Below are 27,050 nucleotides of genomic sequence, written 5' to 3' on the forward strand. Positions count from 1 at the left end.
AAAACCATGACCTCTTCAGAGATGACATGCTAGCATGGAAAGCAGACGTTAAACGATGACGATGAGTCTTAACAGCTGTTTCTTTGCTGTCAGTTTAATCTACTGTTCATTATAGTCCCCCATAACTTTAAAATCCTTCATTATCGTCTATAATTTACTCTCTTTGTATTTCCTTTAACTTTCTTACTTACAGTCTCCCATAATTTTTCTCCTGTTACTGTCCACTATAATTTATTGTAATCACCTGTTAAGTCTTCCATAGTTTACCTTCTACAACTATTCCGTCATTCATCTGTTATTGCCTTCCATAATTTACTGCCTGTTATTGCCCTCCATAATTCATCTGTTATTGCCTTCCATAATTTACTGCCTGTTATTGCCCTCCATAATTTACCTGTTATTGCCTTCCATAATTTTCTGCCTGTTATTGCCTTCCATAATTTACTGCCTGTTATTGCCCTCCATAATTTACCTGTTATTGCCTTCCATAATTTTCTGCCTGTTATTGCACTCCATAATTCATCTGTTATTGCCTTCCATAATTTTCTGCCTGTTATTGCACTCCATAATTCATCTGTTATTGCCTTCCATAATTTTCTGCCTGTTATTGCCTTCCATAATTTACTGCCTGTTATTGCCCTCCATAATTCACCTGTTATTGCCTTCCATAATTTTCTGCCTGTTATTGCCTTCCATAATTTACTGCCTGTTATTGCCCTCCATAATTCACCTGTTATTGCCTTCCATAATTTTCTGCCTGTTATTGCCTTCCATAATTTACTACCTGTTATTGCCCTCCATAATTCATCTGTTATTGCCTTCCATAATTTACTGCCTGTTATTGCCCTCCATAATTCACCTGTTATTGCCTTCCATAATTTTCTGCCTGTTATTGCCTTCCATAATTTACTGCCTGTTATTGCCCTCCATAATTCACCTGTTATTGCCTTCCATAATTTTCTGCCTGTTATTGCCTTCCATAATTTACTACCTGTTATTGCCCTCCATAATTCACCTGTTATTGCCTTCCATAATTTACTGCCTGTTATTGCCTTCCATAATTTACTGCCTGTTATTGCCCTCCATAATTCACCTGTTGTTGTCGTTTATAATTTACTGATCTCCATAATTTTCCTTGTTAATGTCCTCCGTAATTCACCATGTTACTGTCTTCCATAATTTATTGTCTTCCATAATTTACTGTCACTCATTATCCTCTGCACTTCTACTTCTCTTACCTCTGTTCTTCTTCTGACAGGATGGCAAAAGTGTGTCTGCGACAGCTGTGTGCTGCTTCCTTGTATTCTGTGGAGTCTGTAAAACGGTTGATGAAGCTGTTTACTTGTTCGCTTCCAGACGGGTCAATCCACATACATCAGCCTCGCAGCGAAGGTGAATATTACTTGCACTATTATTATTATTATTATTGAGTGAGAGAGCAGTGCATGCCATCAAAGTGACACTGGGGTAAAATATACGAAGCCCAATATACCCATCATGACTACCCGTCTGATAAGGGTACACCAGGCACATGCATCACAACCATATGTGCGCGACATGGTGATCTCATATCAAGATAAACAGCACATGACCTTGCAGGTGGGGCCCAGTTAGAATTTTCTTCAGGTTGAGTAGCCCATCCCGCTCAAAAGGTCCCTGAATAAGGGTTGTTTAAGGATGTTGAAAGAACCACCCATGTTTCCAGAGGTGAATTATTCAAACCCCAAAGAATCCCTCTCAACACATGGCTATGATGCTCCCCCACTACTTCTGCTTGTGATCAGAGATGCACATATCGTCAGCCACTAAGGGACATGGTCAACTGGTTAAGGTCAAACACCTGACCAAGCAAATCTGTGGTATTGAGCAGAATATTTGCTGTAGCCCATCTTTTATACCAAGACAAAACAATGTACATGATAACACTTCCAATCAGTTAAGATCAGAAGCCATGAGAGCCACTGCCTGGTACTGCATCAGGGCATTTATTATTATTATTATTATTATTAGTTACTGTTATTGTTATGATTATTAAGGTGGTGAGGTGACGGAATCGTTAGCACGCTGGGTGAAATGCTTAGTAGTATTTCATCTGGCGCTACGTTCTGAGTTCAAATTCCACCTAGGTCGACTTTGCCTTTCATCCTTTCGGGGTTGATAAATTTAGTACCAGTTAACACACTGGGATCAATGTAATTGACTTATAATCCCTTTGTCTGTCCTTGTTTGTCCTCTCTGTGTTTAGCCCCTTGTGAGTAGTAAAGAAATAGGTATTTCGTCTGCCGGTACAGTCTGAGTTCAAATTCTGCCGAGGTCGACTTTGCCTTTCATCCTTTCAGGGTCGATAAATTAAGTACCAGTTATGCACTGGGGTCGATGTAATCGACTTAATCCGTTTGTCTATCCTTGTTTGTCCTCTCTGTGTTTAGCCCCTTGTGGGTAGTAAAGAAATATATTTTAAAGGTGACGAGCTGGCAGAATTGTTAGCACTCCGGCCGGCATGCTTAGCAGTATTTCGGCTGCCGTTACGTTCTGAGTTCAAATTCCGCCGAGGTCGACTTTGCCTTTCATCCTTTCGAGGTCGATAAAGTAAGTACCAGTTAAACACTGGGGGGCGATGTAATCGACTTAATCCATTTGTCCCCTCTGTGTTTAGCCCTTTGTGGGTAATAAAGAAATAGGTATTTCATCTGTCTTTACGTTCTGAGTTCAAATTCCGATGAGGTCGTCTTTGCTTTTCATCCTTTCGGGGTCGATAAATTAAATACCAGTAGTGTACTCAGGTCAATCTAATTGACTGACCCCCCTCCCCCCAAATTTCAGGCCTTGTAACTAGAGGAGAAGATTAATGTTATTATTATTATTAATCATTATTGTTGTTATTATGATTATTAAGGTGGTGAGATGAAAGAATCGTTAGCATGCTGGGCAAAATGCTGAGCAGTATTTCATCTGTCTTTACATTCTGAGTTCAAATTCTGCCGGGGTCAACTTTGACTTTCACCCTTTTGGGGTTGATAAATTAAGTATTAGTGAAATACTGGGGTTGATGTAATTGACTAACCCCTCCTACAAAATTTTAGGTCCCTTGTGTGTATAATAGGATTATTATTATTATTTGTATTATTAAGGTGACAAGCTGGCAGAATCGTTAGCATGGTGGATGAAATGCTTAGCGGTATTTCGTCTGTCTTTACATTCTGAGTTCAAATTCCACCAAGGTCGACCTTGCCTTTCATCCTTTTGGGGTTGATAAATTAAGTACCAGTTGCGTACTGGGGTCGATCTCATCGACTGGTCCCCTCCCATCAAATTTCAGGCCTTATGCCTTTAGTAGAAAGGATTATTATTGTTATCATTATGGCAGTAAACTGGTGGAATCTGAGTTCAAATGCTGTTGAGGTCAGCTTTACCTTTCATCTTTTCACTATAAAAAATGTACCAGTTTCAACATTGGGGTTAATGTAATCACCTAGCCTCCTCCCCCAAAACTTCAGGCCTTGTGCCTATAGTAGAAAGAATTATTATTATTAAGGTGCTGGTACCACATTAAAAGCACCCAGTGCACTCTGTAAAGGGTTAACACTAGGAAGGGCATTCTGCTGTAGAAAGCATGTCAGAACAGACCATAGGGCATGGTGCAGTCCTCTGCTTAGCCAACTGCTGTCAATCCTATTTCTTTACTACCCACAAGGGGCTAAACACAGAGGGGACAAACAAGGACAGACACAGGGATTAATTCGATTATATGGACCACAGTGCGTAACTGGTACTTATTTAATCGATCCAGAAAGGATGAAAGGCAAAGTCGACCTCGGCGGAATTTGAACTCGGAACGTAACAGCGGCAGACGAAATACCTATTTCTTTACTACCCACAAGGGGCTAAACACAGAGGGGACAAATAAGGACAGACAAACGGATTAAGTCGATTATATCGACCCCCAGTGCGTAACTGGTACTTATTTAATTGATCCAGAAAGGATGAAAGGCAAAGTCGACCTCGGCGGAATTTGAACTCAGAACGTAACAGCGGCAGACGAAATACCTATTTCTTTACTACCCACAAGGGGCTAAACACAGAGGGGACAAACAAGGACAGACAAACGGATTAAGTCGATTATATCGACCCCAGTGCGTAACTGATACTTAATTTATCGACCCCGAAAGGATGAAAGGCAAAGTCGACCTCGGCGGAATTTGAACTCAGAACGTAACAGCGGCAGACGAAATACCTATTTCTTTACTACCCACAAGGGGCTAAACACAGAGGGGACAAACAAGGACAGACAAAAGGATTAAGTCGATTATATCGACCCCAGTGCGTAACTGATACTTATTTAATTGACCCAGAAAGGATGAAAGGCAAAGTCAACCTCGGCGGAATTTGAACTCAGAGCGTAACGGCAGATCAAATACTGCTAAGCATTTCGCCCGGCGTGCTAACGATTCTGCCAACTCGCCACCTGCTGTCAATCCATCCAACCCCAAGCTGCCACATGAAAAGCACCCAATACACTCTGTAAAGGGGTCGGCATTCGAAAGCATGACGAGAGACCATAGTGATTGGTGCAGTCCTCTGGCTTGCCAGATCCTGTCAAACCGTCCAGCTCATGTGAGCATGGGAGGACATCATCATCATCATCATTGTTTAGCATCCACTTTCCATGCTGGCATGGGTTGGACAGTGCAACTGGGGTCTGGGAAGCAAAAGGCTGCACCAGGCCCAGTCTGATCTGGCAATGTTTCTACAGCTGGATGCCCTTCCTAACGCCAACCACTCCATGAGTGTAGTGGGTGCTTTTTACGTGCCACCGACACAGGTGCCAGATGAGGCTGGCAAACGACCACGAGCAGATGGTGCTTTATATGTGCCGCCAGCACGGAGGCCAGGCGAAGCTGGCAACGGCCACGATCGGAGGGACAGATGTTAAATAATGAGTATGGTGTGAAGGTGGCAATCTGAACCCACACAATTTTAGGATCATAAACCAAACACAGTAACCATTAGGGGCACAGTGTTGTTACTCTATTTTTATGTACATTTTTTTTTATTACTATTTCTCTCTCTCTCTCGCACTGTCTCACTCATTTGCTCTCATCTTTCTAGATATATCCAATACATGGTCGACATCATACACAACCCATCCTTGACCCCACACAACAAACCCATCCTGTTGGTCTCACTAACGATGTCACCAATTCCTCTCTTCAACAAGACCAAGTAAGTAACAGCACACTGCTTCTCTTTTTCTTTCCCTTTTTGTATTCTTTATTTAATTGCAACATTCTTATCCTTTTTGCAGATTGTGTACCTCAGTGGGGTTGGCAAAGTGGTCACTACTGTCCAGTGGCGGCTCGTAGATAAAATTCGTGGAGGTGCCGCTTCAGAAAATTTTTAGTCATTGTTTTAATATTGTGTCAAAGGAAAAAAATATATAAAAAGAAAATTTATTCATAAACATGATCGGTTTGTATTTTAGCCACTGCCAGGTAGTGTGTTTAATTTGTTCACTGAACACCTTAAACACACTTTTAATTTGTTCACTAAACACCGGGAGGCGCAATGGCTCAGTGGTTAGGGCAGCGGACTCGCGGTCGTAGGATTGCAATTTCGATTCCCAGACCGGGCATTGTGAGTGTTTTTTGAGCGAAAACACCTAAAGCTTCACAAGGCTCCTGCAGGGGGTGGTGGTGAACCCTGCTGTACTTTTTCACCACAGCTTTCTCTCACTCTTTCTTCCTGTTTCTGTTGTACCTGTATTTCAAAGAGCCAACCTTGTCACTCTCTCTCTGTGTCACGCTGAATCCCCTCCAGAACTACGTGAAGGGTGCACGTGTCTGTGGAGTGCTCAGCCACTTACACGTTAATTCCACGAGCAAACTGTTCCGTTGATTGGATCAGCTGGGACCCTCATCGTCGTAACCGACGGAGTGCTTCCATTCCTTTTCTTCACTGAACACCACTGTGAAACACCCCCCCCCCCTTGTTTTTCAAAAATCCCTCCTAAATCACAAAATAAGAGAGGCAAAATCTGCCCTATTTCTCAAATCCTAGCAGCAACACTAAAGCTGGAAGCAGGATAATAATCTAATTCTACACTTTATCACATTCAAGAATATAAACACGTTTTTAAGCACAGCACATGTGGAGTCAAAAAGAAACACTACCTTTCACCCAGCACTGTCGTTCACACAGTGCTCTCTCTCCCTAGTGTGAAGCTTTCTATCTCAGACATGTTAGCATGCACACAACAGCCAAATACTGCATCGCTGGAACTGTGAAGCACACACTTCTATACAACGATTTTTGTGTTTTTTTATAAACTGGGAGATGGCTACTGACATTAAACTTAAGGGTTATATAATGTACAAGTATAAAGAAAGAATTAAAGAAAAAAGGACTCCGTTTGCCTGTCCTTCTTTGTCCTCTGTTTAGCCCCTTGTGGGTAATAAAGAAATAGGTATTTCGTCTCTCTTTCTGAGTTCAAATTCTGCTATGAGTTATGTCCCTTGATATTCAATTTCTACAGCGATGCATTCCTTACCAATATTTAGTTATCTTCCTTTAAGATTTCGAATTGAAATTCTGCCACGAGTTATGTCCCTTGATATCATTCAATTCCGTCTAATCTCTCCGCTCAGTCGAAGTCGACTCTCGGTTACTCGTTGGATCAGTGTCCTCCAGTCAGTTCTATCCTGGGTCGCTTCTTTCAGATTGGCTATGGCCATTCCCGTGTCACTCTTGATGGTGTCAGGCCAGCGGGTTCTTGGTCGGCCTCTTCCTCTCTTGCCACTGACCATTCCGTATATATAATATATATATATATATGTATCTATCTATCCGCTCAGTCGAAGTCGACTCTCGGTCACTCGTTGGATCAGTGTTCTCCAGTCAGTTCTATCCTGGGTCGCTTCTTTCAGATTGGCTATGGCCATTCCTGTGTCACTCTTGATGGTGTCAGGCCAGCGGGTTCTTGGTCGGCCTCTTCCTCTCTTGCCACTGACCATTCCGTATATATAATATATATATATATATGTATCTATCTATCCGCTCAGTCGAAGTCGACTCTCGGTCACTCGATGGATCAGTGTTCTCCAGCCAGTTCTATCCTGGGCCGCTTCTTTTAGATTGGCTATGGCCATTCCCGTGTCACTCTTGATGGTGTCAGGCCAGCGGGTTCTTGGTCGGCCTCTTCCTCTCTTGCCACTGACCATTCCGAGCATGATGTCCTTCTCCAGGGATTTTCTCCGCATAATATGACCAAAATATGCCAATCTAAGCTTGGTGATCCTAGCTTCTAGCGACAGTTTCGGCCTGATCTGCTTAAGAACTTCTCCCGGAATCCTGTGCAGTATACCGTACCGTTTTGAGCAAACAGACTCTTCTTTTGAAGTTGGTTAATTTGCATCATCATCAACATCGTTTAGCGTCCATTTTCTATGCTGGCATGGGTTGGACGGTTCAACTGGGGTCTGGAAAACCAGAAGGCGGCACCAGGCCCCGTCTGATCTGGCAATGTTTCTACGGCTGGATGTCCTTCCTAACGCCAACCACTCCATGAGTGTAGTGGGTGCTTTTTACGTGCCAGACGAGGCTGGCAAACGGCCACGATCGGATGGTGCTTTTTACGTGGTGTTAAAAATAGTTTTGTTTCAAGTTGGTTGATAAAGATTAAACATAGTCTTTCTGCTTTAGAAATATATTAATTTGTGTCTGTATTTGTTAGATATACAGGGTGTCCACAAAGTCTGGGTACATGGGGATTAACACATACTTTAAGAAATTATTATTTCTTATATTTAATTGTTTATAATAATGAAATTATTGTATACAGTGCTCAGGTGCACCACAACTTGTCAAAAAGTGCGTATAAAGCATATGCAGTAATGTACAAATGTCTGGAAAGCGAACAATGTATGAGTCAGATACATGCTTGTGTGTGTATGGAGGGGAGAAAATCAAGTGTAGTGTTGGCGAATCTCAGAAAGCATGGAAGTTTTGAAGGATGCAGTGCTCCGACAACTAACAACTGATGCTGGCAGTTTGTTCCATGCTTCAGCAACTTTTAGCATGAAAAAATGTTTCCTAAAGTCATTGGAGCTGTGCTGTTTTCTGTCTTTGTAAATATGTCCACGGGTGTTAGACAGGTGGAGTTCGAAAAGGTGCTCAGAGTTATTGTTTGTAAGACGGTTAATAATTTTATGGGTGTCTGCATATGCAGTAATGTACAGATTTCTGGGAAGTGAACAGTGTATGAGTCAGATACATGCTTGCGTGTGTATGGAGGGGAGAAAATCAGGTGTAGCGTTGGCGAATCTCAGGAAGCATGGAAGTTTTGAAGGATGCAGTGCTCCGACAACTAACAACTGATGCCGGCAGTTTGTTCCATGCTTCAGCAACTTTTAGCATGAAAATATTGTTTCTGAAAATCATGGGAGCTGTGCTGTTGTCTGACTTTGTAAACATGTCCACAGGTGTTTGAAAAGGTGCTCAGAGTTATTGTTGGTAAGATGGTTAATAATTTTATGGGTGTCTGCATATGCAGTAATGTACAAATGTCTGGGAAGTGAACAATGTATGAGTCAGATACATGCTTGTGTGTGTATGGAGGGGAGAAAATCAGGTGTAGTGTTGGCGAATCTCAGGAAGCATGGAAGTTTTGAAGGATGCAGTGCTCTGACAACTAACAACAGATGCCGGCAGTTTGTTCCATGCTTCAGCAACTCTTAGCGTGAAAAAATGTTTCCTAAAGTCATGGGAGCTGTGCTGTTTTCTTACTTTGTAAATATGTCCACGGGTGTTAGACGGGTGGAGTTCGAAAAGGTGCTCAGAGTTATTGTTGTAAGATGGTTGATAATTTTATGGGTGTCTACCAATTTTTACTCCATGTACCCAGACTTTGTGGACACCCTGTAATCATTTTATTTAATATTCTCGGCAGTATCGGCCTTTGGCTTCCCCTTGAACAACATCAATGGTGTGGAGAGGGGAATCAGGTATGCATGGTTAAATGCTGGTCTTCCATAAACAAACCTCGCCCGGATTTGTGTCTTGCAGGGGAACTTTCTACATGCAGTCTCATGGCCATTCCTGACCGAAGGGGGTCTTACCCGTTACCCTATGTTCATATAATAGAGTGGAAACGGGGTGCTGGTATGCATGGCTGACTGCTGGTCTTCCATCAACAACCATGCTCAGACTTTTACCTTGGAAGAGAACTTTCTAGGTGCAATCCCATGGTTATTCATGACTGAAGGGGGTCCCTACCCTTTAACCTATGTACATATAATGGAGTGCAGAGGGGGTGCAGGTATGCATGGGTGACTGCTGGTCTTCCAGAAACAACCTTGCCGAGGAAATTTGTAGGTGCAATCCCATGGTCATTCATGACCGAAGGGGGTCTTTACCCTTTACCCTATGTACATATAATGGAGTGGAGAGTGGGGGGGGGCTGGTATGCATGGGTGACTGCTGGTCTTCCATAAACAACCATGCCCAGACTTGTGCTTCGGAGGGGCAACTTTCTTGGTGCAGTCCCATAATTATTCATGACTGAAGTGGGTCTTTACCCTTTACCCTATATACATATAAGTGAGTGCAGAGGGGTTACTGGTATGCATGGGTGACTGTGGGTCTTCCATAAACAACCTTGCCCAGTCTAGTGCCTTACAGGGGAAATTTCTAGGGGCAATCCCATGGTCATTCATGACCGAAGGGGGTCTTTACCCTTCACCCTATATACATATGAGTGCAGAGGGGTTACTGGTATGCATGGGTGACTGTGGGTCTTCCATAAACAACCTTGCCCAGTCTAGTGCCTTACAGGGCAAACTTGTAGGTGCAATCCCATGGTCATTCATGACCGAAGTGGGTCTTTACCCTTTACCCTATGTACATATAATGGAGTGGAGAGGGGGGGGCTGGTATGCATGGGTGACTGCTGGTCTTCCATAAACAACCTTGCCCAGACTTGTGCTTTGGAAGGGTAACTTTCTTGGTGCAGTCCCATGATTGTTAATGACCGAAGGGAGTCTTTAGTACTCTCTCTTAGAAAATTGTTGGCCTTGTACCAAAATTTGAATCCAGTCTATGACGAGGCAGCATGATGGACAAAATACTTTGTGACATTTCTTCTGGTTATTTACAATCTGAGTTCAAATTTACCCTCCATCCTTTTAGGGTTGTTAAAGTAAGTACCAGCAGAGGCTTGGATTGACGTAATTAATTTACCCCCTCTCCAGTAATTGGTGACTTTGTGCCAAAATTTGCAACCTTTATTTACATCATTTGTCTTTCTCTTTTTTCAGGACCGGATGTCGACCATTTGCTGAAGTTTTTCTTGGAGAAGACAGAATATTGACTACTTCACAAGAATACGAGCGGATGAGGTGAGGCTTTCATGGGAAATGTTCTTCTTCCACTACAAATACCTCCTCCCAAAGCAGATTAATTCCAGTGTGTTTGTGCCCCCCCCCCCGCTTGGTGTCTGTTTCTTGATGTCCCAGCCAATGTACTTAATGACAACAAGACTCAGCCATGGCTGTATGGTATGAAATTTGCTTCCCAACCTTGGGGTCTTGGGTTCAGTCCCACTGCATAGCACCTTGGGCAAATGTTTTCTTTTATGTATATAATTACATACATAGCTGTAAATATGCACATCATAACATTATACCTACCTACAAACATGTGCTTATATGTGTGTGTGTACGTGTGTGTATATGTACATATATATAGATATACATCATCGTGACCGACCAAGCTATCAGATGTTGCTACACATCGCTGGTCACAATGCACTTCGCATTGTTTTCGCCTTCAAATGACGCCACCCCGCTGGCTAAGTGAGCAGGCCAACAGAAGAAAGAGTGAGAGGAAGTTGTGGTGAAAGAGTACAGAGTACTATAGGCCTCAGGCCGACCAAAGCCTTGTAAGTGGATTTGACAGACAGAAACTGAAAAGAAGCCCGTCACATATATATATATATATATATATATATATATATATATATATTATATATATATATATGTATATATATATATGTATGTATATATATATATATATATATGTATATATATATATGTATATATATATATGTATGTATATATATGTATATATATATATGTATATATATATATGTATATATATATATGTATATATATATATGTATGTATGTGTGTATATGTTTGTGTGGCTGGAATTTATAAACATTTAATGCCTTGTTATATATTTTATTCACAAATTTCATTGTTTTTATTTGTTTACAGGGGTTTTTCAATAGAAGAATACAAACTGACGATTTCCCTAAATATATCGGCTGTGGGAGACGTCACCATTGCGGTATACCATGCAAGGTCAACATTTGGGGGAAAAGTGCAGGGCAAGGTGAGATAATGCTTATTTTATTAAATTTTAAATTCACATAACCTTTTTTTTTTCAGTTCTATATTTAAGAGATGAGGAATTATGTACATTATTTAAATTCAATGGATATTTGTCTGTTGTTAACACAATGTTTCAGCTGATAGACCCTCCAGCCTTCATCAGGTGTCTTGGGGAAATTTCAAACCTGGGTTCTCTTTCCTAAGGTATTTTCCGATGTTGTTATTATCATTATTATCATTATTATTATTATTATTCAGGTCACTGCTTGGAATTGAACTCAGAATCTTGGGGTTAGTAGCCTGTGCTCTTAACCACTATGCCATATTCCCATGGGCATATGGCATAGTGGTTAAGAGCACTGGCTACTAACCCCAAGATTCTGAGTTCAATTCCAAGCAGTGACCTGAATAATAATAATAATAATATCGAAAAATACCTTAGGAATGAAAATCCAGGTTTGAAATTTCCCCAAGACACCTGATGAAGGCTGGAGGGTATACCAGCCGAAACGTTGTGTTAACAACAAACAAGATGAGGACAAATATCCATCAAATTATTTTTTCATTATTTTAAAAGAATGTATACCTTCTCTCTCTCTTTTTTTTTTTTATCTATTTGGAAATGTTCCAGTAGACCAAAATTCTCCATGTTTTTTTTTCTTCCATTACCACATGGTTTGGAAACATCCCGAATGTATCCACCCAATTTTAACAATCCCGTCAAACTCCATCACCACCTGGTACTTTACTGGTTGGTCTTTCAAAGCTGTTGGTTTAGCACCTCCACCTGATTTGGCTGGTGCAATGTGGTATCTGTGTGAGAATGGTTGGTCTAGTGTAATGTGAATGAGATTTGGCTGCTATTTCTCTAAGCTCTAGCTACCATATAGAAGTCACCTTTGTTGCCTCATACATACATGAATGTATGTACGTATGTATATGCCAACAAAAGCGACTTCTATATGGTAGCTGCATGTATACATACATTCATATATACATATACACATACAGTAGGATGTGATTGTGTGAGATTTGACTGTTGTTTCTACCAGGTCTAGCTACCATAGAGATCTCATTGGCTCATATATATATATATATAGTCACCATGATAGATTGTTAGCCACTACACACATTTTTTTCTCTCCTTGTTTTTTCTGTGTCCCTTTCTGTAGAAGAGCATACGCTCGAAATGTAAAAGACTTTTTCTATTCCTGCATTATACTAATACATCTGTTTGTTTTCTACACCACCTGTCTTCGTCTTTTGTTTTTTTCGTAAACTCTCCCTATATATATATATATATATATATTATATATATATATATATACATATATATATAAGACAATAGTGTGATTTGAGGCAGATTTGGTTGCTATTTCTAACAGGCAGGTCTAGCTGCCATGTAGAGTTCCCCTTTGTTGACTCATACATACATAAGACAGTAGGGTGTGATTTGAGGCAGAATTTGCTATTTCTGTCAGGTATAGCTACCATATAGAGGTTACCTTTGTTTGTGCATATATATCATCATCATCATCATTTAACGTCCGCTTTCCATGCTAGCATGGGTTGGACGGTTCAACTGGGGTCTGGGGAGCCTGAAGGCTGCACCAGGCCAGTCAGATCTGGCAGTGTTTCTACAGCTGGTTAGAGTGTCGAGCTTATGACCGTGAGGTTGTGGGTTCCAATCCCAGACCAGGCTGCGTGTTGTGTTCTTCAGCAAGACACTTTATCCCACACTGCTCCAGTTCTCTCAGCTGTAGAAATGAGTGGCGACGTCACAGGTGCCAAGCTGTATCGGCCCCTTTGCCTTTCCCTTGGATGACATCGGTGGCGTGGAGAGAAGCAGCTGGTATGCATGGGTGATTGCTGGTCTTCCATAAAAAACCTTGCCCAGACTTGTGCCTGGGAGGGTAACTTTCTAGGTGCAATCCCGTGGTCTTTCATGACTGAAAGGGGATCTCCATATATGAGACAGTAGGATGTGATTTGTGAGAGATTTGGTTGCTGTTTCTACCGATTCCAACTACTATATAGAGATTTCCATTGTTGACTCATACATACCTGTATACATAAGTGTAATTTGTGAGAGAATTGGCTGCTATTTCTACAAGGTATGGCTACCATATAGAGATCTTCCTCGCTGGCTTCCACATATATACTGGCATAAGACAGAAGCATATGATTTGAGGCAGATTTGGCTACTTTGGCAAGGTGGTTTATGGAAGACCAACTGTCGCCCATGTAATACCGGCTTCCCCTCTCCACGCCACCAGTGTTATCCAAGGGAAAGGCAAAGGGGCCAATACAGCTTGGCACCAGTGACGTCGAAGCTCATTTCTATAGCTGAGTTAACTAGGGCAACATGAAATAAAGTGTCACGCTCAAGAACACAACACGCAGCCCGAACCGGGATTCGAACTCACACCTCACGATCGTAAGCTCGACGATCTAACCACTGAGCCATGCACCTTCACATACACACACACACATATTTCTACAAGGTCTAGCTACCACATTGATGTCTCCTTCTATGGTTCATACATTTACAAAAGACTGCAAGGTGTGATTTGAAAGAGATTTGACTGCTATTTTTTGCAGAAGTAATGCCATGCTTTTAAATACAAGTAACCCTGTGTCTTTTTTATCAATTTTTCAGATCACATCCATGAAAATGTTTCAGATCCAGTTTCACACAGGGATGATCAACCCTGATGCAGAGAGTATAAAATATACATTGTAAGTGGTATTACATGTACAGACATACATCTATCTATCTATCTATCTATCCGTTCAGTCGAAGTCGACTCTCGGTCACTCGTTGGATCAGTGTCCTCCAGTCAGTTCTATCCTGGGCCGCTTCTTTCAGATTAGCTATGTCCATTCCGGTATCACTCTTGATAGTGCCAAGCCAGCGGGTTCTTGGTCGGCCTCTTCCTCTCTTGCCACTGACCATTCCGTATATATATATATATATATATATATATATCCGCTCAGTCGAAGTCAACTCTCGGTCACTCGTTGGATCAGTGTCCTCCAGTCAGTTCTATCCTGGGTCGCTTCTTTCAGATTAGCTATGTCCATTCCGGTATCACTCTTGATAGTGCCAAGCCAGCGGGTTCTTGGTCGGCCTCTTCCTCTCTTGCCACTGACCATTCCGTATATATAATATATATATTATATATATCCGCTCAGTCGAAGTCGACTCTCGGTCACTCGTTGGATCAGTGTCCTCCAGTCAGTTCTATCCTGGGTCGCTTCTTTCAGATTAGCTATGTCCATTCCGGTATCACTCTTGATAGTGCCAGCCAGCGGGTTCTTGGTCGGCCTCTTCCTCTCTTGCCACTGACATTCCGTATATATAATATATATATATATATATATCCGCTCAGTCGAAGTCAACTCTCGGTCACTCGGATCAGTGTCCTCCAGTCAGTTCTATCCTGGTCGCTTCTTTCAGATTAGCTATGTCCATTCCGGTATCACTCTGATAGTGCCAAGCCAGCGGGTTCTTGGTCGGCCTCTTCCTCTCTTGCCACTGACCATTCCGTATATATAATATATATATATATATATATATATATATCCGCTCAGTCGAAGTCAACTCTCGGTCACTCGTTGGATCAGTGTCCTCCAGTCAGTTCTATCCTGGGTCGCTTCTTTCAGATTAGCTATGTCCATTCCGGTATCACTCTTGATAGTGCCAAGCCAGCGGGTTCTTGGTCGGCCTCTTCCTCTCTTGCCACTGACCATTCCGTATATATAATATATATATATTATATATATATCCGCTCAGTCGAAGTCGACTCTCGGTCACTCGTTGGATCAGTGTCCTCCAGTCAGTTCTATCCTGGGCCGCTTCCATCAGACTGGCCATGTCCATTCCGGTATCACTCTTGATGGTGTCAAGCCAGCGGGTTCTTGGTCGGCCTCTTCCTCTCTTGCCACTGACCTTTACACCTTGTCCAGCTTATTAGATCACTCTATCATAACCAAGAGGCTACAGTATGGACACCATATGGCGACACTGGTTGGTTTGAGATTGGAAAAGGCACTCGGCAAGGTTGCATCCTGTCACCAGCAGCCTTCAACATGTACGCTGGAAAGGTCAAGAGGAATGCAGGCCTGGAGGATAGCAGCATTGGAGTGAGGATTGGAGGAAGAACAGACATACATACATATATATATATATATATATATATATATATATATATATAATATATATATATATATATATATATATATAGACATGGCTGTGTGGTAAGAAGTTTGCTTCTCAACCACATGGTTCCGGGTTCAGTCCCACTGCATGGCATCCTCAGGCTGACCAAAGCCTTGTGCGTGCATTAGGTAGATGGAAACTGAAAGAAGCCTATCGTGTATCATCATCATCATCGTTTAACGTCCGCTTTCCATGCTAGCATGGGTTGGACGATTTGACTGAGGACTGGCGAACCAGACTTCAATCTGATTTGGCCGTGTTTCTACAGCTGGATGCCCTTCCTAACGCTAACCACTCCGAGAGTGTAGTGGGTGCTTTTTACGTGCCACTGGCAAGAGGGCCAGTTTGGTGGTACTGGCAATGGCCATGCCCAAATGGTGCTTTTTACGTGCCACCTGCACAGGAGCGAGTCCAGTGGCACTGGTGATGACCTCACTCGAATGTTTCATGTGCCACCAGCACAAGAGCTAGTAAGTCGACGCGGTAACGATCGTTACCATGTGTGTATGTATCTATATATGTATGTATATATATATATATATATATATATATTATATATATATATATATATATATGCACATATGGCCAGTACTACCTGACTGGCCCTCATGCCAGTGGCACGTAAAAGCACCCCAGTCATGCAAATGGTATGTAAAAGTACTCATTACACTCTCAGAGTCGTTGGTGTTAGGAAGAGCAAAACCATGTCCAATCAGATTGAAGTATGGTGTAGCCTTCCAGCATGCCGACCCAGTCAAACTGTCTAACCTATGCCAGCATGGAAAACGAATATTGATGATGATGATGGATCATAAAATATTTGTAACAATGCAAAAAAATGGCATTTCCTCTGTAAGTAAACAGTATGTAGTGTGAGCAGAAATATGTGGTAGTAAGGTCCAATAACAGGCATTGTATGGCAGTAAGGGCCAGTCACTGTCCTGGCTCCCCTATGAAGAAAATAAAAAGGAAAAGTTGAAAAATATTTTTGTACTTTCACTTTTGATTTCTTTGTTTTCTTATTTCTTTCTGTCTTTCTTTATTGTCCAGCACTGATATGGATCATATCGAGTCTCCGGAGAAGCTGCCAGAACTGTTCAAAGCTGTACTAGAAATCAATGTAAGCCCCAATGACAGGCCACAGACTGACAACATGCTACCGTGGGAGAATTTCAATGTTAAGTCAGTCAACCCCAAAATCCTGTTCTCTTCTGAGGAGGAGATGGAAAGGGTACAATCAGAACTTGGTAAGTTGAAGAAATGTCTCTCTGCTTTTATATGTTGTATGTACAGGCTGAGGTGGTAGGCAGCAGAACCAGAGGTAGACTTCGGTTTGTGTGGATGGATGGAATGAGGCAAGCTTTGGTTGTCAGAGGTGTTGGAGTGAGAGGGGCTAGAGAGCTTATTAATGATAGGAAAGTTTGGAGAGTGTTTGTGGATGGATGTTGCTCAAAGGAGTGACAGCATATGCTGTCGGGCCCCACTGCTGATATCAGTGGTTATTGCACTCAATCCCACCCCATACCATGATGCTCTGTCCTCCACACAGCCGGTGGCATGATGTTCACCCCTTCTTCTCCAAATCCTAGCTCTGCCATGTGCCACAGAAATGCAATAACGACTTTTATCAAGAACACTACAGTCCTCCACTGCTGAGGTTTTTGAGCCCACTGCAGACATGCACGTCGATGACGATCTGGGAGGATGGGGCCCATAGTCAGACGTCAACAAGACAGAGTGAAAGATCTCAGCCAGTGGCGAACTCTCTCTGTACAAACATGATGAGCCCCTATGGTCTGCCTAGTTGATTCTGTTGCCCTCCAGAATCAGACCTGCAAGTGCAAGGTGGCGATCTTGACATGCCATTGTGACCCTCAGTCGGCCACTGTGTGGATGATCATCCATGGTGTTTGTGGCATTGTTTTGTTCCCTCAACCACTCAATAGTTCGAATGCTGCAGTTCAAGTCATTACCAAATGACCCATGGATGTTGACCAGCATGGAGAAGTCCGATGGCTAGCTCCCTCTGATTTCATGTCAGTCTTCACATGCTTGCTGTGTTCGGGGAAACAAATGACAGGCTGTTAAATTTGGATGCCTCTTATACCCAATGGGTCAGTGTTTTCCACGTGCATCATGCTTTTCATAAAGATGCATTCACAAGCACTACCATGTTCACAAAAAGTGACGAGTTCAAATCCTACACGCAATCCTTGTGTTTTCAAGAAATATGATAAAATTCATACAATCTCAATATTGAGTGTGAAACAAATAATCTTTTACAGTGTGACATTTCTCTTGTTGTTCAACACATCATCATCATTGTTCGACCGTGGTCGAGACAATGGAATTTACTATGTTACGCCAGACTTCACGGTCCATCATAGCATTACGGAGGTCCTGTTGCTGGATGCCTGTATCCCTGGAGATTACATCAGGGTAGGAGAGTGTGCACCCTCTGGTATCGCGAGTAGATGGCTTCCAGAGGAGAAGAGTAGAAATTACCTCTTTTTCAGCTCTACAACAATGTCCAGCAACTGGACTCTCCTACCTTTCACAAGAGATGACACAGGTGGTAGTTTCCCATTTATTTGTACTTTGGTTGGATGGCGCTTCCACAAGAGATTTTGAGCTCTCATAAGGAGGCGAGTGTAGGTTCCATCCAACCGCCTCTCAAGCTTCTTTGATAACGTCCAGGTTTCTGAGCCATATAGTAGAATTGGTTCAACTGTGGCTTTGAAGATTTCAAGTATATTTGAACTTTGGTTGGATGACGCTTCCACGAGAGATTTTGAGCTCTCATAAGGAGGCGAGTGTAAGGTTCCATCCAACTGCCTCTCAAGCTTCTTTGATAACGTCCAGGTTTATGAGCCATATAGTAGAATTGGTTCGACTGTGGCTTTGAAGATTTCAAGTATATCTGAACTTTGGTTGGATGACGCTTCCACGAGAGATTTTGAGCTCTCATAAGGAGGCGAGTGTAAGGTTCCATCCAACCGCCTCTCAAGCTTCTTTGATAACGTCCAGGTTTCTGAGCCATATAGTAGAATTGGTTCGACTGTGGCTTTGAAGATTTCAAGTATATTTGAACTTTGGTTGGATGATGCTTCCATGAGAGATTTTGAGCTCACACACACACACACACACACACAGTATATAAAATCTCTAATGCTGTTTATCTTTACTTTGCAGAGTCAGCAGAGAAGGCCAGTTTGAACTCCCATCAAGGCTCTTCTGAGCACATTAACGACAGCCCGAGTAGGTCCTCAGGCAAGGAGTCACCTTACATGAGTCCACAGCTGAGACAGAAGAAAATGTCGGCAGCAAACAATTCTGGCAAAGCAGTTGGCAAGAGCCAGTTCTTCGACAGCCTGAACTGGCAGCAGGGTGATGGCCATGGGAGGCAGGGTGCACCGGGTGTTGGCAGTGGGGCTGCCGTCGGTCCCGCAGCTGGCCCTGCCAGGCCACCGGGCGAGTCGGCCGAGAGTCTGCTGGATGACATTGAAAGTACAGAGGATGATGAGGACGATTTCGCTTCCCTCTCACACCAAGGTCGCGCTCGACCGACACAGAGGGCCGTGAGCCCGAACCCTTTCCAGGGAGATGCGTCTCCCCAGCATCAACCTCACCAAGAGCAGCAACAACAACATGAGCAGCAACACATATCCAACGTGGAAGAGAACAAAACCTCATCGAGTCCTGCACAGCCGCCTTTTGTGGCAAAAGAGGAAACCTGTGACCTCTTGAATTTGGGCGTCGATCTAGGGAACGAGGGCCACCGGTCAGATATTCCTGGTTCGAACATTTCTAGTCAAATGAATCTGCTGGACATAGGAAATGAAGCAGCGCCACCTATGAGCAACTTTGATCTGCTGAGCGGCGGCACCGGCTGGGCTGGCGGTGCCTCAGATCAGATACCATCAGCCCCGCCGACCTCAAACCAACAGGGTCAGAGCAACCAGCAGTCAAATATGACCAACACCTTTGACCCCTTCCAACAGCCAGCAGCAGCGAAAGCGACGACCCCTACCTCCTACCAGCAACCTGCTGGTTCATCGCCCCACAAGAAAGCCACCGAGAACAAGGAACCAAAAATCCAGTTTGACAACTTCGACCCATTCCAACTGTCCGGCTCGCAGCCATCTCCGTCGTCCGGGGCATCAGCGAAACCCGGCGACTTGTTCAACCTTCTGGAAGGCGACCAGAAGCCGGGCCCGACTTCAGTCCCATCGAGGGCATCGCCGACGGTCGGTTTTGATTTGATGGGCTCCTGGGATGACGGGTCTGCTGGCAACAGCAGCACTGGCATTGGGGTGGGCAACGCAGCCAACCTGAGTGGCTCGACCAACAACCTGTTCCCGGGCAACCTACCAAAAAAGAACCCGAGCTTCCCCTCCGGCCTCCACCTCTTGAACACCTCCAACTCAAACAGCACCAACGGAGGAGGACAGGGCATGGCAGGCATGTCCCTCGGTTCGAACCTGTCGCGAACCTCTTCGGCTGCTGCTTCTATGAATGCAATGGGACAAGGTCCTGCACCAGCAAAAAGCATGCAAAACATCCGGTCTCCAGACCCGTTTGCTGATTTGGGTAAGTATTGTCATTTTCGTCTTTTACTCTTTTACTTGTTTCAGTCATTTGACTGTCGGCCATGCTGGAGCACCGCCTTTTAGTCGAGCAAATCGAACCCGGGACTTATTCTTTTTGTAAGCCCAGCACTTATTCTATCGGTCTCTTTTGCCGAACCGCTAAGTAACGGGGACATAAACACACCAGCATCGGTTGTCAAGCAATGCTAGAGGGACAAACACAGACACACACACACATACATACATATACATATATACGACGGGCTTCTTTCAGTTTCCGTCTACCAAATCCACTCACAAGGCTTTGGTCGGCCCGAAGCTATAGCAGAAGACACTCGCACAAGGTGCCACGCAGTGGGACTGAACCCGGAACCATGTGGTTGGTTAGCAAGCTACTTACCACACAGCCACTCCTGCGCCTATTTTGCTGTGAGTTGCTTATAATGGTGGAGGCGCAATGGCCCAGTGATTAGGGCAGTGTACTCGCGGTCATAGGATCGCAGTTTCGATTCCCAGACCGGGCGTTGTGAGTGATTATTGAGCGAAAACCCTAAAGCTCCACGAGGCTTCAGCAGGGGATGGTGGTGATCCCTGCTGTACTCTTTCACCACAACTTTCTCTCCTCTTACTCTTACTTCTTTTCTGTTGTACCTGTATTTCAAAGGGCCGGCCTTGTCACTCTCTGTGTCACGCTGAATATCCCCGAGAACTACGTTAAGGGTACACATGCCTGTGGAGTGCTCAGCCACTTACACGTTAAATTCACGAGCAGGCTGTTCCGTTGATTCGGATCAGCCGGAACCCTCGTCGTCGTAACCGACGGAGTGCTTCCTCCTCCTTATAATGATTTGAGATGAAGTCTGTTAGCATGGCCACAATCTTTGGGCTGAATCACACAAGCATATCATCATCATAAGTCCATCTTCCATGCTGGTATGGGTTGGACGGTTTGGCAGGAGCGGTGGCGAGCTGGCAGAATCGCTAGCACACCAGGCAAAATGCTTAGTGGTATTTCGTGTGCCGCTACGTTCTGAGTTCAAATTCTGCCAAGGTCGACTTTGCCTTTCATCCTTTCGGGGTCGATAAATTAAGTACCAGTTATGCACTGGGGTCGATATTATCGACTTAATCCATTTGTCTGTCCTCTATGTGTTTAGCCCCTTGTGGGTAGTAAAGAAATAGGTATTTCGTCTGCCGTTACGTTCTGAGTTCAAATTCTGCCAAGGTCGACTTTGCCTTTCATCCTTTCGGGGTCAATAAATTAAGTACCAGTTATGCACTGGGGTCGATATTATCGACTTAATCCATTTGTCTGTCCTCTATGTGTTTAGCCCCTTGTGGGTAGTAAAGAAATAGGTATTTCGTCTGCCGCTACGTTCTGAGTTCAAATTCTGCCAAGGTCGACTTTGCCTTTCATCCTTTCGGGGTCAATAAATTAAGTACCAGTTATGCACTGGGGTCGATATTATCGACTTAATCCATTTGTCTGTCCTCTATGTGTTTAGCCCCTTGTGGTAGTAAAGAAATAGGTATTTCGTGTGCCGCTACGTTCTGAGTTCAAATTCTGCAAGTCGACTTTGCCTTTCATCCTTTTGGGGTCAATAAATTAAGTACCAGTTATGCACTGGGGTCGATATATCGACTTAATCCATTTGTCTGTCCTCTATGTGTTTAGCCCCTTGTGGGTAGTAAAGAAATAGGTATTTCGTCTGCCGTTACGTTCTGAGTTCAAATTCCGCCAAGGTCGACTTTGCCTTTCATCCTTTCGGGGTCGATAAATTAAGTACCAGTTATGCACTGGGGTCGATATTATCGACTTAATCCATTTGTCTGTCCTCTATGTGTTTAGCCCCTTGTGGGTAGTAAAGAAATAGGTATTTCGTCTGCCGCTACGTTCTGAGTTCAAATTCCGCCGAGGTCGACTTTGCCTTTCATCCTTTCGGGGTCGATAAATTAAGTACCAGTTATGCACTGGGGTCGATATTATCGACTTAATCCATTTGTCTGTCCTCTATGTGTTTAGCCCCTTGTGGGTAGTAAAGAAATAGGTATTTCGTCTGCCGCTACGTTCTGAGTTCAAATTCTGCCAAGGTCGACTTTGCCTTTCATCCTTTCGGGGTCAATAAATTAAGTACCAGTTATGCACTGGGGTCGATATTATCGACTTAATCCATTTGTCTGTCCTCTATGTGTTTAGCCCCTTGTGGGTAGTAAAGAAATAGGTATTTCGTCTGCCGCTACGTTCTGAGTTCAAATTCCGCCAAGGTCGACTTTGCCTTTCATCCTTTCGGGGTCGATAAATTAAGTACCAGTTATGCACTGGGGTCGATATAATCGACTTAATCCGTTTGTCTGTCCTTGTTTGTCTCCTCTATGTTTATCCCCTTGTGGGTAGTAAAGAAATAGGTTTGACAGGAGCGGGCCAGGTAGAAGATTGCACCAGGCTACTGTGTCTGCTTTGGCAGGGTTTTTATAACTGGATACCCTTCCTCACACCAACCACCACCGAAAAAGTTCAAGATGCAAAAGTCAGCTGTAATCATCTCAGGAATATGGACTATGATCATAAGAAACATGAGATTTGTGGAAACGCGTGTAATGATGCATTAAAATATTTTTTTTTTGTCTTGCATGTATTTGGGGACCCTGTCAGTGTAGGTGCCGCATAAAAAGCACTAAGTCCATTCTGCTGAGTGGTTGGTATTAGGACGGGCATCCAGCTGTAAAAATCCTGCCAAGTCAGTTAGAGGGGTCTGGTGCAGGTTTCTGCCTTGCTGGCCCCTGTCAAACTGTCCCTTGCCAGCACGGAGGGAGGACATTAAACTGTGATGATGATGATGATATATATGAGTGTATGTATGTGTTTTTATTTCCATATGTCACTCTCTCTCAATATATATATATATATGTGTGTGTGTATATATAAAATATTGTTTTACAGGTAACTTAACCTCAATGAAATCACCTGGAAGCACCAGTAATCTATCTGCAACTTCACCTGCTGCGCCATCCTGGCAACAACCCAGCCCACAACAGCCTAAGACAGCATTCGGTGGGCTTTATTCAGGTATGTACATACCCACATGCGCACATACATTTACACATGCCAGTCGACTTATACATACCTTTCCTTCTTGGGACACAAAACTCCACTTGTGAAGACTCGTTGAGGCAAGTGAAAAATCAAAGCAAATCAAAGCAAATCAAATCAGATATCAGAAAGCAGAACCAAAATCGAAGTCGATCAACATCAATGGGAATTGCGGCTGTGATACCAGTGCCCGTGACAAGTAAGCGAACCATCCGAACGTGGCCGTTGCCAGCGCCACCCCGACTGGCCTCCGTGCCGGTGGCACGTAAAAAGCACCATCCGTTCATGGCCGTTGCCAGCCTCGCCTGGCCCCTGTGCCAGTGGCACGTAAAAAGCACCATCCGTTCTTGGCCGTTGCCAGCCTTGCCTGGCCCCCGTGCTAGTGGCACGTAAAAAGCACCATCCGTTCGTGGCCGTTGCCAGCCTCGCCTGGCCCCTGTGCCAGTGGCACGTAAAAAGCACCATCCGTTCGTGGCCGTTGCCAGCCTCGCCTGGCCCCCGTGCTAGTGGCACGTAAAAAGTACCATCCGTCCGTGGCTGTTTGCCAGCTCCGTCTGGCACCTGTGCGGGTGACACGTAAAAAGCACCATCCATTCGTGGCCGTTGCCAGCCTCGCCTGGCCCCCGTGCCAGTGGCACGTAAAAACACCATCTGTCCATGGCTGTTTGCCAACCTCGCCTGGCCCCCGTGCCAGTGGCACGTAAAAAGCACCATCCGTCCGTGGCTGTTTGCCAGCTCCGTCTGGCACCTGTGCAGGTGGCACGTAAAAAGCACTCACCACACTCACGGAGTGGAACGATGATGATGTGTGCACACGCTCTCTCTCATAGTGTTAGACATAACCAGTCTGAAACAAAGGTTTTTGCACAAAATGCTTTGTGCCCTATCTTCTGGCCCTTTTCGTTCTGAGCTCAAATTCCGTCAAGGTCGTCTTTGCCTTTCATCCTTTCGGGGTTAGTAAAATAAGGTACAAGTCAGGAACAGGGGGAGGGGTCAGTGTAACCAATTGCCCACTTCCCTCAAAATTGCTGGCCTTGTGCCAAAACTGGATAGAATATGTAAAGGGTAAGGGTAAATAACCCCTTCAGTCATGAATGACCATGGGATTGCGCCCAGACAGTTCCTCTCCGAGGCACAAGTCTGAGCAAGGTTGTTTATGGAAGAACAGCAGTCACCCATGCATACCAGCCTCCCCTCTCTATGCCATCATATGTACATAGGATAAAGGGTAAAGACCCCCTTCATTCATGAATATGAGATTTCCCCTAGAAAGTTTCCATCCGAGGCACAAGTCCAGCAAAGTTGTGTATGAATGACCAGCAGTTGCCCATTCATACCAGCCTCCCCCTCTCCATGCCATTAATATGTACATGGGGTAAAGTGTAAAAACCCCCTTTGGCCACGAATGACCATGGGATTGCCCCTAGAAAGTTTTCATCCGAGGCACAAGTCCAGCAAAGTTGTGTATGAATGACCAGCAGTCGCCCATTCATACCAGCCTTCCCTCTCCTTGCCATTATATGTACATGGGGTAAGTGTAAAAACCCCCTTTGGCCACGAATGACCATGGGATTGCCCCTAGAAAGTCTTCATCGAGGCACAAGTCCAGCAAAGTTGTGTATGAATGACCAGCAGTCGCCCATTCATACCAGCCTCCCCCTCTCCTTGCCATTATATGTACATGGGGTAAAGTGTAAAAACCCCCTTTGGCCACGAATGACCATGGGATTGCCCCTAGAAAGTCTTCATCCGAGGCACAAGTCCAGCAAAGTTGTGTATGAATGACCAGCAGTTGCCCATTCATACCAGCCTCCCCCTCTCCTTGCCATTATATTTACATGGGGTAAAGTCTAAAAACCCGCTTTGGCCACGAATGACAATGGGATTGCACCTAAAAAGTTTTCATCCGAGGCACAAGTCCAGCAAAGTTGTGTATGAATGACCAGCAGTCACCCATTCATACCAGCCTCCCCCTCTCCATGCCATTAATATCTACATGGGGTAAAGTCTAAAAACCCCCTTTGGCCACGATGACCATGGGATTGCACCTAAAAAGTTTTCATCCGAGGCACAAGTCCAGCAAAGTTGTGTATGAATGACCAGCAGTCACCCATTCATACCAGCCTCCCCCCTCTCCATGCCATTATATCTACATGGGGTAAAGTCTAAAAACCCCTTTGGCCACGAATGACCATGGGATTGCACCTAAAAAGTTTTCATCCGAGGCACAAGTCCAGCAAAGTTGTGTATGAATGACCAGCAGTTGCCCATTCATACCAGCCTCCCCTCTCCATGCCATTAATATCTACATGGGGTAAAGTCTAAAAACCCCCTTTGGCCACGAATGACCATGGGATTGCACCTAGAAAGTTTTCATCCGATGCACAAGTCCAGCAAAGTTGTGTATGAATGACCAGCAGTCACCCATTCATACCAGCCTCCCCTCTCCATGCCATTAATATCTACATGGGGTAAAGTCTAAAAACCCCCTTTGGCCACGAATGACCATGGGATTGCACCTAAAAAGTTTTCATCCGAGGCACAAGTCCAGCAAAGTTGTGTATGAATGACCAGCAGTCACCCATTCATACCAGCCTCCCCCTCTCCATGCCATTAATATCTACATGGGGTAAAGTCTAAAAACCCCCTTTGGCCACGAATGACCATGGGATTGCACCTAAAAAGTTTTCATCCGAGGCACAAGTCCAGCAAAGTTGTGTATGAATGACCAGCAGTCACCCATTCATACCAGCCTCCCCCTCTCCATGCCATTAATATCTACATGGGGTAAAGTCTAAAAACCCCCTTTGGCCACGAATGACCATGGATTGCACCTAAAAAGTTTTCATCCGAGGCACAAGTCCAGCAAAGTTGTGTATGAATGACCAGCAGTCACCCATTCATACCAGCCTCCCCCTCTCCTTGCCATTATATGTACATGGGGTAAAGTCTAAAAACCCCCTTTGGCCACGAATGACCATGGGATTGCACCTAGAAAGTTTTCATCCGAGGCACAAGTCCAGCAAAGTTGTGTATGAATGACCAGCAGTCACCCATTCATACCAGCCTCCCCCTCTCCATGCCATTAATATCTACATGGGGTAAAGTCTAAAAACCCCCTTTGGCCACGAATGACCATGGGATTGCACCTAAAAAGTTTTCATCCGAGGCACAAGTCCAGCAAAGTTGTGTATGAATGACCAGCAGTCACCCATTCATACCAGCCTCCCCCTCTCCATGCCATTAATATCTACATGGGGTAAAGTCTAAAAACCCCCTTTGGCCACGAATATGACCATGGATTGCACCTAAAAAGTTTTCATCCGAGGCACAAGTCCAGCAAAGTTGTGTATGAATGAACAGCAGTCACCCATTCATACCAGCCTCCCCCTCTCCATGCCATTAATATCTACATGGGGTAAAGTCTAAAAACCCCCTTTGGCCACGAATGACCATGGGATTGCACCTAAAATGTTTTCATCCGAGGCACAAGTCCAGCAAAGTTGTGTATGAATGACCAGCAGTTGCCCATTCATACCAGCCTCCCCCTCTCCATGCCATTAATATCTACATGGGGTAAAGTCTAAAAACCCCCTTTGGCCACGAATGACCATGGGATTGCACCTAAAAAGTTTTCATCCGAGGCACAAGTCCAGCAAAGTTGTGTATGAATGACCAGCAGTCACCCATTCATACCAGCCTCCCCCTCTCCATGCCATTAATATCTACATGGGGTAAAGTCTAAAAACCCCCTTTGGCCA

General features: G+C 44.2%; 1 protein-coding gene across 3 annotated transcripts in view; it reads left to right on the forward strand.

Annotated features, from left to right (window-relative positions):
- Nucleotides 1–27,050, forward strand: part of LOC115226325 (cyclin-G-associated kinase) — a 109,021-nt gene that overhangs the window by 71,296 nt on the left and 10,675 nt on the right. For all 3 annotated transcript variants that reach the window (XM_036515209.1, XM_029797323.2, XM_029797322.2), the window contains exons 13-20: nucleotides 1,259–1,392; nucleotides 5,110–5,223; nucleotides 10,311–10,391; nucleotides 11,271–11,388; nucleotides 14,047–14,126; nucleotides 16,660–16,856; nucleotides 18,802–20,199; nucleotides 23,140–23,265. In XM_036515209.1, coding sequence (XP_036371102.1) covers nucleotides 1,259–1,392; nucleotides 5,110–5,223; nucleotides 10,311–10,391; nucleotides 11,271–11,388; nucleotides 14,047–14,126; nucleotides 16,660–16,856; nucleotides 18,802–20,199; nucleotides 23,140–23,265 — 2,248 coding nt within the window. The remainder of the gene's footprint in view (nucleotides 1–1,258; nucleotides 1,393–5,109; nucleotides 5,224–10,310; nucleotides 10,392–11,270; nucleotides 11,389–14,046; nucleotides 14,127–16,659; nucleotides 16,857–18,801; nucleotides 20,200–23,139; nucleotides 23,266–27,050) is intronic.

Source organism: Octopus sinensis, linkage group LG30, assembly GCF_006345805.1.
Source record: "Octopus sinensis linkage group LG30, ASM634580v1, whole genome shotgun sequence".
Classification (NCBI taxonomy): domain Eukaryota; kingdom Metazoa; phylum Mollusca; class Cephalopoda; order Octopoda; family Octopodidae; genus Octopus; species Octopus sinensis.